The sequence below is a fragment of the Pteropus medius genome, unplaced genomic scaffold, assembly GCF_902729225.1.
Source record: "Pteropus medius unplaced genomic scaffold, Ma_sr-lr_union100, whole genome shotgun sequence".
Lineage (NCBI taxonomy): Eukaryota > Metazoa > Chordata > Mammalia > Chiroptera > Pteropodidae > Pteropus > Pteropus medius.
In genome coordinates, this window is record NW_024342472.1 from 951,661 (window position 1) to 967,297 (window position 15,637).

A 15,637-nucleotide genomic window follows, 5' to 3' on the forward strand; every position below is an offset into this window, starting at 1 on the left:
ATCTTTCCCAGAAGCACCTGTAGACGCTAGTGATCTAGAAGGGTATCCTAGGTGATGACACTGCACAACTGTAGATAAAGATAAGGCCAAGAAAGAAACAAAAGGAAATTTTAAAAAGCACTAAGTATTAATGTAGAAACATTCAACACAAAGGCGGGGATGCATGTTTGGTTACCCTGTGCTAAAAAATTTTTTTAAAATGCTGCTCCAGGATTGGAGAAGAATGTATATTTCCTCAAAGTCTATTCTCTGACAGAGCTCACCTATTTTTTACTCTGATATGACTCATAACTGGCAAGAGCTATCTACTTTACTTGTGCATGTGGGAGTCTGGTCAGGGAATGACAATTTAGATAACTTCAAATAATTTTCATGTTTATTTTAACCTAGTGATTGACAACAATAATTTCACTGTCTTTACAATGTAGAAAGAACTAAAATTAAAATGGTGTTCAACCATTTGCTCTTAGTAAGTAAAACAGATTTCTTCATCAAGGGTGTTGCTATGTGTTATCTAAGTTGGTTCCTCAACCTTACATGATCCAACTTTGGACTGATCTGCTTAGTCACAGTAAACCCTGCCAAGTTAAAACAAATGCATACAAAATAATTCCTCTGTGACCAACTAAGCTGACCAGGGTTCACTTAAGGAGATATAATTGTGCTATTACTACATAGCAGTTAAAAGCACATTTCCTCACTTCACGCAAACTCCATTCTAAAATTAGAGATACTAGGCCAACTTTTATAATTTAGTCTTTGGGTGAGATTCAAGAATAGTTTTCCTTTTAGGAACATTTAATATTTTGGATTGAAAACTGTTGTTTTTGTTTTTAATGTCTATCTCAACCTAGGGAAAATAAAATATTTGACAAATGGGTCAAAATCAAATATTGTGCTAAGGAGCTGCAATAAATTTTGGCCTATTCACAGGTTAGTGTGTCATATTCAAGAGAAAAGGTACAATTTTTTGGTAATTGGTCAAACCTAAGAAAACACAGTGGCTTTCAAGTAAAGAGTAAAGAGACAAGTGAAAAGAGCAAAGATAATCAACATGAGATTAAGTTTCAGTCATTCCCAAATCGGCTCTCATAGATATTAGGCAGTAGGCATGTTAAAGAACTTATTGGATATTTTTCCAAAAGGAGAAAAGGGAATTAGTTGCAAAAGTTTTAAAGCAGAGTAGTATTGAGTCTATTAATGGGAGCTGTTTGGCAGCTTCTTTATACAAACTGCTTTTCTACTTACATATGCACCAGCACCTATTGTTGATAAGCCCACAAAAAGGACTAACACAGAATTATCGATTTTGCCCCCTGATGAACCAGGGCTAGCCATTTGTCTTGTCATCTGGAGTTCTACAGGAACATGCCATCGCTGGAACAAGTTGCCTAAGGAACACAATTTATTAAGACACACACATACAAAAATAAAATAGTTAATACATGTTTATGACTAAATATCAATGCATTGTATAAGTCAAGACTTACTGCCCACTGGGCTGCATGACGTTCACTGTTAAATGACCAAGAAAAGAATCATCGAAACTGTACACACAAATACAACAGATATTAGAATGTACACTCTTAAAGTGGTTAGACTTTTTAAGAAAACAGTTTAATGCTACTCATGCAGGAAATTTATAGCTTCAAGAAAAGATAATGAAAAACATATGCGCAGTTATCAAATACTCTCTTCACTTCTTCACTATAAATGAAGTAAACACAGAGAGATGACAGAACAGATATAAAAAAGTTAACTACAAACTACCTGGGACATTATAACAACCACTTAAGGAGTAATTTAAACAGTTGGCTTAAACTTTGCACAAAATAATAAAACCTTGCCACACAATCTAACCAGGACACAGTTCAGTCTTGCGTGAAAGGTACTATGTCTTGGAAGACGGAAATGTTAAAGCTCAGAAGAAAATCAGAAAAATAAAGTTTAAGTGAATATATATCTCTCCCAAAGAAATGAAGAATTCTGGACTATGAAGTATTTTTTAGAACAACAAAATTTAAAATATCTACCAACTACTTGGCTTAGTCCTCCAAAATAATACAAAGATTATGTCAATATAAAACTCTGTGAAGCTATGCAATAATCATAACAACTCTTACACACGGAAATGTAAGTTTCCTAGATTTCTTTCTCCAGGAGGATGCTGACATCAGAACCTTCTGTTTGTGACAATCTCTGTGTTAACTATTGACTTAGAGCAGGAGTTCACACGCTTTCTCTGTAAAGGACCAGATAGTAAATATTTTCAGCTTCGTGGGCCATACGGTCTCTGCTGCATGTTTTGCAAAAGCAGCCATAGACAATGTATAAATGAATCGATGTGATTGTGTTTCAATAAAACTCTATTTATAGACACTAAAATGTGAACTTTAAACAATTTTCATGTGTCACAAAATAATCTACTTTTTATTATTTTTCAGCCATTTAAAAAATGTAAAAATATCTTAGCTCGAGAGGCCTACAAAATCATGTGAGTTTGGCCTGTGGGCTGTAGTTTGCTATCCTGAGGTAGAGCAGTGTTTCTAAAACTTTCATCAGAATCCACGGAGAGTTTCTTAAAGCACAGATAGCCACCCCCAGAGTTTCTGAGTTAGGAGATTTGGGATGGGGGCTCACAAATTTGCCTTTCTCATAAGCATCTAGGTGATGCTGCTGGTCTGTACTTTAAGAACCACTGGTATAGAGGCAGGTTGATATGTTCCTGGTCTGAACCAGCTTTAAAAGATAAACAGAATAGGCACTGGTAGTAGCATTCCATATGTACTTATGGAGATCAGAAACAGGGAGCTTTCCCCCTTGCTTTTACAATGTCAGGGCACAGAGGGATAAAAACAAATCCAATACAGATATCCAGTCTCTTACCTGAAATCCTTGGGAACATGCGTATTCCAGAAGTTATAATTATTTGGTCTTAGGTATATAGTGCATATACCATATAGTAAGTAACACCCAACAACCCACAGTCACACACATTTATGTTTCTATGACCATTCGCACTGAGTATGATGAATAAAAGATTTCAAGTAGCTTCTCTCCAGTTCAGGTCAGGTTTTACTGGCAAATGAATTATAAAAACTTGAGTTTTAGTCTAGTTTGATTTCTGAATTATAGGTAAGAAACTATGGACCTATACTCTTAAAACTAAAAATGTATTTTTTCTTTACTGTTTTTTATTTCTTACCTGCTTTAGAATCCTTCATCACCATGTGAAATAAAATGGTTTATATTTGGAAATAACAAATCATGAAAATAAAAAACATGTGCAAGGGTAGAGAAGCTTACTTCAATCTGCACAAGCTTTTGATTTTCAGAAGTCCATAAAAATGATGAAACATCAGAAGTAGAAAATGACAACTCTCAGAGCTCAAAAAATGAAACTGGGTAGAAAAAGTTTTACATGGTTAAGTTCAGTTCAATGAAATCTGTTTTGTTCTCCACTCCACTCCAAGTTTGCTTACTGAAATGTTTTTTTTTAATTGTTTATCCCTCTAGAAGATCCTAAATCCAGAAATTGTAACTTTATTTTAATATAATACTAATGTGTTTATTTTGTTTTTGCTTGCTTTTTACAAACTGATAAAACTAAGAGTATAGATTTGGGAAAGTTCAGCAGTTTTTGCCTCAATATGCCCTTTCCCCCCAAAAAAAACATTTAAAAGTAAATAGATTTTTTAAAAAAGTAAATTGGTTAACATTTAAACTACTGCCTGAAAAGAAATGTAATACAACACTATTATCATTAATAAACCAACGTTTTATATACCCACAAAGTGACTTTAATTTTGTAAAAGGTGATAAATATTGTATGGATGTTGATATTTCCCACCAATTTTCTATTACCCATAAAATCACTCCTATACCTCTCTCAAACCCAGGAGCTTCAAAATTTTAGGAAATTTTAAATCACAACCGAAACATGCCTTCTCACTTGTCTTACTAACATAAGAAAGTCAACTTACTCCTTGACTTCTCATTATTGCACCAGTCTACTTGTTTTAGATTTTCTGTAGTCAGACCACACATGGAGGTAATACTTTCTCATACTTAGGATTCAATTCTTTTTTATTTGATACATTTATATATTATAATATGATTGTAATTTTAGCGATAATTGGTATCTCTATCATGTCGCATTACCATTTACTTTTAGTGGTTGGAATAATTAAGATCTAGTCTCTGGGCAAGTCTGATGATTATAATACAATATTGTTGCATATATTTACTCTACTGTGCAAGGATTCATTTCTTGAATTGTTACACAGAACAGTGCCTAACATGTAGGTGTTTGCTCAATAAATGTTTGTTGAATTAATGAAGGACTAGAAATTCTTCCCAATTCTAGTGATAAGGACTGAACATTTTGAAGAATTCTTTGCAATGAAGTTTTAACCAGATCCCATTTATTTCAAGTTGCTTAATAATAAGTCAGTAATCTCTAATACCACAGACTAGCATGAGAATAGTAACCAAATCATCACCAAGTTCATTTCTGTATATTTTATAATCTCCTGTTTTTCCATAACTCCAGAAAGCATTTCCTAGAAAGGTGCCATACAATTGAAGCACCTAAGAATCTCAAATGGTTAAGAGGTCTATATGCTCTTGAGTCTTGGCGTCTGAATGTCAAATCAATTTTTCTGACATGGATAAAACACAGGAAAGGACAAGCCTAGATAATTTGTTCACTGTAAGGAGGGGCCTCTTTATAAGGAATCCAACAACTATTTAATCAGCCTTTTTTTTTTTTTTTTTTAGCCTCAACCACGGCTGGAAGTTTAGAAGAACCAGAACAGTAACAACTATAGTAGAGTATGAACCGCTCTGAAAAAAAGTCACCAAAGGAAAAATAATTTACATGACCAAAAAAAGAAAGAAATTTAACTATTCTGCAAAGTTAAGTCCTTTACTGTATTTGGGCTCAGTCACTGAGAATTTACTATGTGCCAGAGACTGTATAAAGTGCTAAGGACACAAAAATAAATAGGACATAATTCATGTACTTAGGTAGTATATAGTTTAGGAAGGAAAAATGACTGACATTATTCTGAATATCAGAAAATGTGCTTGATACAAATCATAAGAGACTCAAGGTCATTCAGTCTGATTTATTAATCCTTATGTCAGTGGAACAGAAGAAAAGAGTCATTATTCATTCAAAACAGTAGCCCCAACTTGACTGATCATAATGCATTACATTGAAAGGCTTGTTAAAATTCTCAGATTCCAGTCAAGATGGTGTAGAAGGTAGATGCTGTGCTCACTTCCTCTCACGAACACATCAGAATTACAACAAAACTACAGAACAACCATCATTGAGAGTCACCTGAAGTCTAGCTGAACATAAGTCCTACAACTGGGGACAAAGATAAAAGGCCACCTTGAGATTGATAGGAGGGGCGGAGATGAGGAATGGGCTGTTTCCACAACAGCGTGTGGCGGTCAAGAATCAGGAGGGTTACCTTGGCTGCAAAACCCCTCTCTACCCCAGAGGAGCAAGGGGTTCTAGCTCCATACCTAGCTCCCCAGCCCAGGGTTCCAGTGCCGGGAAGAGAAGTCCCTACAACTTCTGGCTGTGAAAACCAGCAGAGGTGGTGGCTGAGCGAGATGGAAGGCCGAGGGAATCGCAGACATTCCTCTTAAAGCCCGCACGTGGACTTAACCACTGTCAGACTCACTCACTCTGAGCTCCAGCGCTGGGGCATCACTCAAGGAGTGCCAGGGACATATGGGTTGGAACTGAGTTGTCTGGTTTCACAGTGAGGGCTGGGGTGGGGCGGCTAGCTTTCTCCTGGACAGAAGTGTTAGCAGAATCCATTGTTCCTTTGTTGAGCCCTCCCCACTCCTGGCATGTTGATGCAGGTAGCCGCCATATCTGAGTTTCCATCAACCTGGATAACACTGGTCACCTTGCCCAGGTGATTCCCTGAGACCCCGCATCTCCAAATAGCAGGCCTACCCAAGCTGCCTCCCCTGTTTTTATTCCATACAAATGGCCTATCTTGGCTCATGCTGTGGACTCTTAAAGGCTCACAAAACCCATAGAAACAGAATCTGGTCTTGGTGTGCCCCATACCTCTTGCTGAGCAGCCCCAAGCCCATCGCTAGTGGCAGCCAGCCTCAGTTCCTGGCTTGGCCATTCAAGACACCTCTAAGCCCAGCACGGGTTTACCACCGTCTGCAGATTGTTTGGTGACTCTTACCAGGTGGCTACAGAAGTGTACAGGCTGTGGGTGAACTTGGCCTGCAGCTGGGCCCCTTCCAGGAGGCCCTGGGGCCAGCATACTAAGTGGTCTACTTTAACTAGAGCTGGAGCGCCACCCAAGGCTGCATCTGAGGATATACATGAAGGGAAGAATGGACAGGCACCAGAGCCCTGCTAAAGTGAATCCTGCTCCATAGGGTTGGCCCCTCAACAGCCAGTCCTCACAACTAATCGGCCCAAGAGTCAATCCTCCCATCTACGTGCAAACAGCAACCAAGGCACAACAACAACAAGAGGACACATACAATCCACACAAAAAAACACATCTGGAGCACCCGGATCAGATGACCATGGAAGACTATGTCACTTGGTCTCACAGTACACTTACTACACAAAGCCACTCTACTAAGACCAGGAGACTTTGGAACCCTACCTACTACACAGAACAAACTCGAGGAGGCAGCCAAAATGGGGAGACAAAGAAACATGTCCCACATGAAAGGACAGAATTAAGCTCCAGAAAAAGAACTAAACAAAATATAGACAAGCAATATGTCAGATGCAGAGTTCAAACACTGGTTATAAGGATGCTCAATGAACTTAGAGGAAGAATAGATGAACTTAGTGAGAACTTTAACAAAGGGAGAGAAAACGTGAAAATGGAGATGGAAAATATAAAAGAGAACCAGTCAGAAATGATGAACATGATATCTGAAATGAAGAGTACATTAGAGGGCATCAACAGATTGGATGAAGCGGAGGACTGAATCAGTGATTTAGAGGATGGGGTAGCAGAGGACACCCGACCAGAAGAGCAATAAGAAAAAAGATCCCCCAAAAAAGACCAATTAAGGGGCCTCTGGGACGATATCAAGCATATCAACATTCATATCACAGGGGTACCAGAAGGCGAAGAGAGTGAGCAAGAAATTGAAAATCTATTGAAAATATGATGGAAAACTCCCCTCACTTGGTAAAGAAAATAGACATACAATCCCAGGAAGCTCAGAGAGCCCCAAACAAGATGAACCCAAAGAGGCCCACACCAAGAAACATCATAATTAAAATGCCAAAGGTTAAAGACAAAGAAAGAATCTTAAAAGCAGCAAGTGAAAAGCAATTCGTTACCTACAATGGAGCTCCATAAGACTGTCAGCTGATTTCTCAACAGAAACTTTGCACGCAGAAGGGCTTGGCACAAAATATTTAAAGTGATAAAAAGGTAAGATCTACAACCAAGATTACTCTACCCAGCAAAGCTATCATTTAAAATCGAAGGATGGATAAAGAGCCTCTCAGACAAGGAAAAGCTAAAGGCGTTCATCACCGCCAAGCCAGTATTACAGGAAATGTTGGAGGGACTTTTTTAAGAAGAAAAAAAATATGTATCAAAAATATGAATAATAAAATGGCAATAACTACAGACCTATCAACAAGTACTTTAAATAAAATAGAGTGGCTAAATGGATAAGAAAACAAGACCTTACATATGCTGCCTACAAGAGACTCACTTCAGATCAAAAGACAAACACAGACTGGAAAGTAAAGGGAAAGAAAAAGATATTTCATGAAAATGGAAATGAAAAAAAAATCTGCGGTAGCAATACTTATACGAGACAAAACAGACTTTAGAAAAAAGGCTATAACAACAGACAAAGAAGGGTCAAGTAATCTCACTTCTGGGAATTTATCTGAAGAAACCCAAAATACTACTTTGAAGGGACATGTGCATCCATATGCTCATTGCAGCATTATCTGCAATAGCCAAGATATGGAGGCAATCTGGGTGGCCATCAATGGATGAATGGATAAAGAAAAGGTGGTACATATATACAATGGAATAGTACTCAAGCATAAAAATAAATAAGTGAATGAATGAATGAATGAATGAAAGAAATCTTGCCATCTGCAACTGCAACAACATGGATGGATCTAGAGGGCACTGTACTGAGTGGAATAAGTCAGGCAGAGAAAGACAAAGGCCATGTGATTTCAGTCACATGTGGAATCTAGAGAACAAAATAAATAAAACAGAAACAAACTCATAGATACCGATGACATTTTGAGGGTTGTCGGATGGCAGGAGTTTTAGGGGGATGGGTGAAAATAAGGAAGGGACTAAGAAGTAAAAACTGGTAGTTACAAAATAGTCATGGGGATGTAAAGTATAGCATAAGGAACATAGTCAATAATGTAATAACTGTATGGTGTCAGATTTATCAGGGTGATCACTTCGTAAGTTATATAAATGTCTAATCATTGTTGTACACTTGACACTAATATAATATTGCATGCCAACTATAATTGAAAAATTAAAAATTATTAAAAATATATATGTATGTGTGTACGTATGTGTATGTGTGTATATACACGTGTGTGTGTGTGTGTGTGTGTGTGCGCGCGCGCGCATGTGTGTATTCATTCCCAGGCCACTCTCCTGGAGATTCTCACTCAGTAGGTTTGGGTGGGCCCTCCATTGGATTTATATGATCAGGCAACTTTGGAAACATGTTCTAGAAGAAAGTTACAATATGCAGCAACTCTCTTAAAATATTAGAAAATATAACATATTAACTGGTTGCAGAAAAAGCTGACTTGCTAAAGATTTTCTTCTGGAAAGCTTTGCCTCAACAGAAAAGAGTGAGGTAAGGCTCGTCTTCTAGGCCTCAAAAACAAAACAAAACAAACAAAAAAACAGCATCACTTGGCAGTGTCCAGGAAGTCTGGATTCTTGCCCACAAGGAGTTCAGTTTCCTTTTTAAGGAGATGAGAAAGATTCCGAATAGAGAAAAATGTTTGCACATTTGATCCTCAGGTGATCACCTTGATCACATGGGCAGCACAATGTTTGAAGACCAAATAAAATATTACAGAACAGAAAATATCTATTAGCTAACCTATCTGCTCCTCAGTTCTGAATGCAGACATAAAGTGGTGACTATCAATTACCTTCAATAATTTCTGGAAAGAGACAGAGCATCCAAATAAGGTAAATAAATAGTAGCAATAAAAGTTTTAAGGCAAAAGGCAACATATAATGGAAATGAACCTGACAATGGTGACAGATGTGGATGAGATTGTTTCAAGGTAGATTTAAAGTTTGCTAACATCCTGGCAAAGAATTGAGGGAGGGGGGGAAGAAAAATAAGGGGAGGGAAATGGAATATCAACAATGTCTCTTCTCCACCAATGCAAAAACATATGGTAGATGTGACTATGTGAAAAAGAAATCAGATTAAAAGCAATTAGTAATCGGCCGCAAAACAGGATAAATTCTTAAAATGATAGAATCATTTCTTTTTGAAATTGTAACCTCAGCCCCACACATTTCTAAAGGCATATGATGGTACTTTGGTGAAAATAGGTGTATACAAAGAGATGGATAGATATGTCAAGAAGTTAGAATATATCCTACGGCAGACTACCTTCATACAAAGTCATATATTCTCCAGAAGATTATATGTGAGTGTCCTTCATACAAAGTCACGCAATGAAAAAAAAAAACATTTTGAGTCTAATTTTTCAGTACTAGTTCTAATATCATCAACCACCTTCAAATGTCTAATAAATCAATTTAACTTTGAAAATTCACATTTAATTGATGAGAACGTTTGGTCAGACTTCAGAATGCTGGTAAAAGTTGTGAGTTTTAAGCAAAATAAATACACAAAGTCTTGAAAGGCCAGTGTGGATGAAAACCTTCAGCTTGCCTAAGTTTCTAACTTCTTATGGAACTTGCATACAGCACCCTCATTTCATGGCACAAAACCCATACAGATGACATCATAAACGAGGTATTAGTCTAAAAGCTAAGACTAATTAAGTTCCAAGAACAATATGTCTTAGGACTTACTTCTAATACACCCATCAGGAAACATTTTCTTGAGGAACAGCAACGGGGAAAACTGTTCAAATGCACATTTCCAAACATAAAAATCTAAGGAAAATATTTTCCATTTTATATTTTTAAAATATTCTGAAGGTGGTTGCACATTGGAAAGGCCTCAAGAATAACTTCTGACATTGAAAATGTGAGTGTCCTCTGGTGGTCATTCAAAGATTATTGATTAAAAAACGAACAAACAAATCGCATCTCCTAAGGTGGATAATTTCTTACTCTCATGAAGTTGTGCAGGTTGAAAATGAGCAGGCTCAAGATCTGCTCAGATAAATCCAGATAGCTGATGAACAATGGGCTGAAGAGAAACCAGATTGATTCTTAAAGTTTTTGAGGTCAAACTTTAGGAAGCAGTGTGGAGTTGTGGCAAGTGGATTAGGGGCATAGAGACTGGCAAACTATCCTTTTCTCGACCCATTAATTGGGGGAGTGGCTTTGGGCAAGTAATTTCACCTCTCTGTGCCTTGGTTTATTATCTACAAAATGAATTGGTAGAACTTTACCACAAAATCCCTTCCAGCTCTAAAATTTGATGAAACAACTTGGTGGGGGCAAATATGATGCATTCTGCAAACTGTTTCTTTGAAGTATTAAAGACCACCAAGAATTACACTGACCAGACAGCTCAAATTAATTCTGTGTCAGCTCTCCTGTTGTCTGGGACACAACCGACTGACTCCTTTCCTGCCTGTGCTGCACTGTTTCTGTTTTCACAGGCCATTCACCAAGCACTCAAATCTATGGATCTCATCTGAGGTTTGGAAGGTAAAGCAGGTAATACCCTCATTTACATAAGGAACTAAGACGTGGGGCTTAAATGTCCCGTTTAAAGTCTCATTAGTAAATGACAAAGTGTACTCTATCTCATTGCTCTAAAAAGGCAGACGAGGGGTGGCCTGGAGGTGGCATTGAACAATACTTTCCCTGAACAGCAAACCCTCCCAGGAAAAGGCCTCAAGCCTTTTGGGTTCAAATCCCTTGAAGGTCAGGTCAGCACGGCTTGCAAAACTCATGGTTTGTATCCTGCCAACTCGGAATTCAAGCGATTGTGAGTGTGGTAAGTTTTAGCGGGGGTTGGGGGACGGGGTGAGCTGCGAGGCAAATGGAGCCTATACAGCCTAGACCCTTGGTCTTCGAGGTATGGGTTATGCCCGAGATAGGTCAGTCACCTGGGAGCCGGTTCCTCTGCCTCGGGCTTCGGACGCACACTGTCCGCACCAAGGGTGCCAGCTTCTGCTTTAAAGCGCCCGCCGCCAGGCCTCCACACCGGAACATTTCGGCAACCGCTACTCTGGACCTCTTTCCTTTCTTCTCACGCACCGACAGACGGGTCAAACACAGTGGGCCCCGGCCAGTCCCCCCCCCAGGCCCCCGCTCCCTTCACACGCACTCCTCGCAAGCTCCTCCTCCCAGCTCCGGGTGGGCATTGGACAGTTAAGCTTGCCTGCTAGTGCAAGGGAAAAGGAAGCGCGACTGGAGGCCTTCTGCGCAGGCTTAGTACTCAGCGCCGCATTGCGATTGGCCCGCACGGAGAGAAGATCTGCGCATGTGCTTAGCTGCCTGCACGCTTGCAAAGTCTGCCACCCGGCTTGCTTGTAAGTTTCCACGGGTTGGTGACTGTGCGTTCCGCTAGGCGAGTTCGGAACGCTGTCCAAGGAGGTACCCGTGGGGCCATTTTGCCTGGCTGTTGTGGCGGGTGCTGCCGCTGTGTCGATAGAGGAGACTGATAACAGTACCTCACGAAGCATGGCCCCTGCACCGAATTTTGTTTTGGGCCACTCGCTAGTGAGTACTAAGCCTTCCGGATTCTCTGGCTGGAGTCCACTTCCAGTCTTACCATAGGTCTGAGCCGGGGCTCCTGACTTCCCAGCTTCAGATTGGATATCTGTCCTTTACAAATTGCTGGCACTTTCCCACCCAGCCCCTTTTCCCCGGGCGAGTATTTATTCCGTGCTCTGTTTCCCCATATCGCTTTTTATAGTGTGCAATTCTGAGTCCTCGATATTGTACCAGGTGCTGTGGGTAGTCTTCTGCTTATTATGGCTTCTGTGTTTGACAGCAGGTGCTGGCAAAAAGCGTTCGTGCTTACTAGACTTTCTGTGAGAGAAATCCTCAGCAGGACTTGTGAGAGGAGTCGTGAGAGTAGTGTAAATAGGTGTTTTGATTCTACCAAATGTAAGCTAAATTGGAAATAAGTTTTTGGTTGTATGCATAACATAACATACGCTTTTTTCCAGCTTTTGGGTTACATATTCATTTGACAAGTATTTATTGAGCACTTGCCACGTAGACAATACTATAAAAGGGGTCCTGGGGGATACGAAAAGTATAGGAAGTGGTAGTGTCTAATTGGAGAGATGACATATACTGGTCATTCTGAATAATAAATAATATCTGATGTAGTGCCAGAGCAAGAGAACAAGAGTATGAGATGGAAATGCTATGCAAGGACTTCATGCAAGAAGTGTTACTTGAGCCTGTATCTTGAAGGATGAGTAGTGAAATTCAAATAGTGGAGGAGGAGGAGTGATATTTCAGATAGTGAATATACTAGGACCAAAGGTAATGTTTTTTGTGGTTAAACACCATTGATTTTGGATCTAGTTTGCTCCAGGTTGAAACTTGGCTCTACCGCTTGGACAAGTCACTTAACTGTGCCTCACTTTCGTCATCTACCAATCTCTCAGGGTTGATATGATGATTAAATGAGCTAATATTTGTAAAATATCTTAGAGAAAGCACAGTTCTTTTTAAATTAAAAGGCTTAGAAGTATAAAAGAAACAAAACCCAGTACATTTTCAAGACACAATGGCAGAGAGTACATACTAGGAAGTAAATAAGGACAGATTAATATGGTGGGGCCAGATTTGAACTAGCTAGAGTGTGGCCCCAGTCTTGTAGATGATGACATTATTATTGGGTTTTAGTGGAACAGGGATAGAGAATGAAATTACAAAGGCATTGTTTTAGGAAGTTTAACCCAGATATCGGTCTTTACTGGGTGAAAATGACCCGGGGTTCCCTTAGTAAGAATAATGTTTAGAAGTGCAAGCGATGAATAACTTTTTACCTAGGGCTGCTTTGGGGAATAAATAGTGAAAATATCAATTCCACAATAAGGTAAAATTTATTTGCATTTAATATTTTAAAGGCCTCACAGACATTGATATTTATTGCTATTTCTAAAAGCCAATAATAAACATGGTTTGATTTTGAAAAGTTAATCAGGCAGCAGTGTGCAGTGGCAACTCAGAGAGCTGGAGCTGCAGCAACCTCCAGGGTGCCTGGGACCTGCCCACAGCCAGAGAGATCGACCCAAGGAAGCGAGACCAGGTTGCTGCCACAGCTGTCACCACTGGGTGCTCCTGTCTGCCAGAGTCAAGCTACCTGGTCTTCCCTCAGCTCTGGCCGCCTCAGCCTCAATAAACTGAAACCAGTACATGTTTGGCGGCATCTCTCTGGGCCTCCCAGTTGGCTGCGCTGGGATGAATAGATCCAGAAGGCAGCAGAGGCCTGAACGTGGGTGTGGAGGACTTGCAGGTAGAGAAATCCAGAAGCTTTGAAGTCACAAGAAGAGAAGAGACTGCAAGAAGTGAAGGCAAGGTTTGCCTGTGAGAATGTCTTCTGCCTTCAAGTATCAGAGATAGGGTCTGGAGAACTGGCTCATTCATGGTCATTTTTACAGTCTCTCACAATAAGCCTCATTTTTGAGCAAAGTTTGATATAATTATTTTCACCAAGGGAAAACAGCATCAACAATAAAATAATGGTTTATGGTTTGAGGTAAAAGAAAGTTAATCATATTTGTTGGTGAAAGAGGCTTTGGAAAACACTGGGTATATTTGAAAGACAATCATTTAATGCACAATTAACAAAGAAAAGGCATTGTACAGCACTTTAAATTTATTTTTGCAATAGGTGCAATGATGTAGCATACTTATCCATTTAATTAAAAATTATATTTCTTTTTTTTTGCAAAAGCAATATACACACATCGAACTAACTCCAAAAATATAAGTGGAAGTTCCCAAAAATCTTATCCCACAGAGATAACAAACACTTTTTATTAGGGCATGGAACCATTTCGAGATACTACATTTCCAGAAGTTAATGTTTATACCTTACAAATATGTGAACTTTCAGACTTAGTGATGAGTTTTTGCTAGAAGCATACATCTAATCTTATTATGTAGATGTAATTTTTTTATATCGGAAAGCTAGCATTAATTCGGGATATGAATTAGTAAAGCTTCTTTCCACTCTACCTATTGGATATGCCTAATTAATAGTTACCTCCCCACCTTTTTAATAGCTACTCTTCTGTAGCTAGTGATCACCAGGAGCATTAGCTTCAAATACAGACGAGAATGATGCTGGGAACTATTATCTAGATATCAGCCAGTCAAAAAACTAAAATACTATACAATGATGATTACTATTCACACTGTACCTTGGATTATCCAACTAAGATTAGATCCTTCTCGAGATGGTTTTAATATTGAATAGTATAATTTAGGTTTTTAGAAACGAGTGACCCGCATATTTGCTAAAAGAGTTAGCTATAAATATGTCTTACTCAACTGAAAAGCTTATGAACTGGAAGACCCCATTTCCCCCAGCCATTTTGAGTAACTCAGAATTAGCTGAACAGTTGCATTACAATTTGCTTACAGATCTATCATTGATGCACTGAATTGTTTTTCTCATAGTGAGAATGGATTTAGTCATGTTTGTCTCTTCTGTAGGTCAGCCTCACACATGAATAAGATGTCAGCTCACTTGTGCTGCTGGAACCCCTGACCTTGTTCACATTAGCAAATAATTCATATGTTAGTACTATTGGCATATGTCAGTATTACCTTAGCCTATGAAATATGTGGAAGGATGTTTAAAGTCTTAAAAACAAAAGTAATGAGATACTTTATCCTGTGTAAATAATACCTCAGTAAAATTATTTCAAACAGATTCTGAACCCTCAAATCACTTTCAGGAAAGATAATACTGGTCTTGACCAAGACGTGTGATGCTTAGTAAGCTTTGGGAAGCTGCCCTGTAATACTGTAAGAAAGTTCTATTCGCTTATCTTCTTCCAAGCATAATTTAAGCTTCTGGCAAATTAGACCCAACCACTTTGTTCTACATTCAGTCGCAGAGGGGTGAGCCCTCCTAGGGGTTTCCAATTCCTTTGGAAATTCCACCATTCTGGAAGGAGTTATGATTATATGGAGGGCTCGGGAATGGAAGACACTGTGAGGTTTATGCCTTGTCCCAAGATTCTAACACCTGGTCCTGGAATGGTTAGCCCTGGAAACAAAGTCCCCTTATGCTGGAGCTGCCACTACTAGCTTCTCCCCTTCTATTATCCCCTGCACGGCCCTCTCCCGCAGCAGGCCCTCCCCATTGGCCAGCCAAACACAACTGACAGCAGCAGCCAATAGAAGCTGCTCTCCTGAACATTCCGAGGATGGGTGCTCGTGGTGTGATGGGAGGAGGTTGGTGCCTGGCACTCGCC

The 15,637-nt window shown here is 39.3% G+C and overlaps 1 protein-coding gene and 1 long non-coding RNA gene across 3 annotated transcripts in view; one reads left to right on the forward strand and one right to left on the reverse strand.

Moving 5' to 3' along the window:
• LOC120604315 (uncharacterized) overlaps positions 1–6,790 on the forward strand; it is a 43,223-nt gene extending 36,433 nt beyond the window's left edge. Inside the window, exon 4 of the long non-coding RNA XR_005653308.1 lies at positions 4,780–6,790. This is a non-coding gene — a long non-coding RNA (uncharacterized LOC120604315). The remainder of the gene's footprint in view (positions 1–4,779) is intronic.
• AIFM1 (apoptosis inducing factor mitochondria associated 1) overlaps positions 1–11,586 on the reverse strand; it is a 32,156-nt gene extending 20,570 nt beyond the window's left edge. Inside the window, exons 1-2 of one of the 2 annotated variants that reach the window (XM_039864976.1) lie at positions 11,294–11,586; positions 1,249–1,391 (exon numbers count right to left, since the gene is read on the reverse strand). In XM_039864976.1, coding sequence (XP_039720910.1) covers positions 1,249–1,391; positions 11,294–11,399 — 249 coding nt within the window. In that variant the 5' untranslated portion in view covers positions 11,400–11,586. The remainder of the gene's footprint in view (positions 1–1,248; positions 1,392–11,293) is intronic. The other variant, XM_039864977.1, reaches the window with a different exon arrangement.
• Between the last annotated feature and the right edge of the window lie 4,051 nt (positions 11,587–15,637).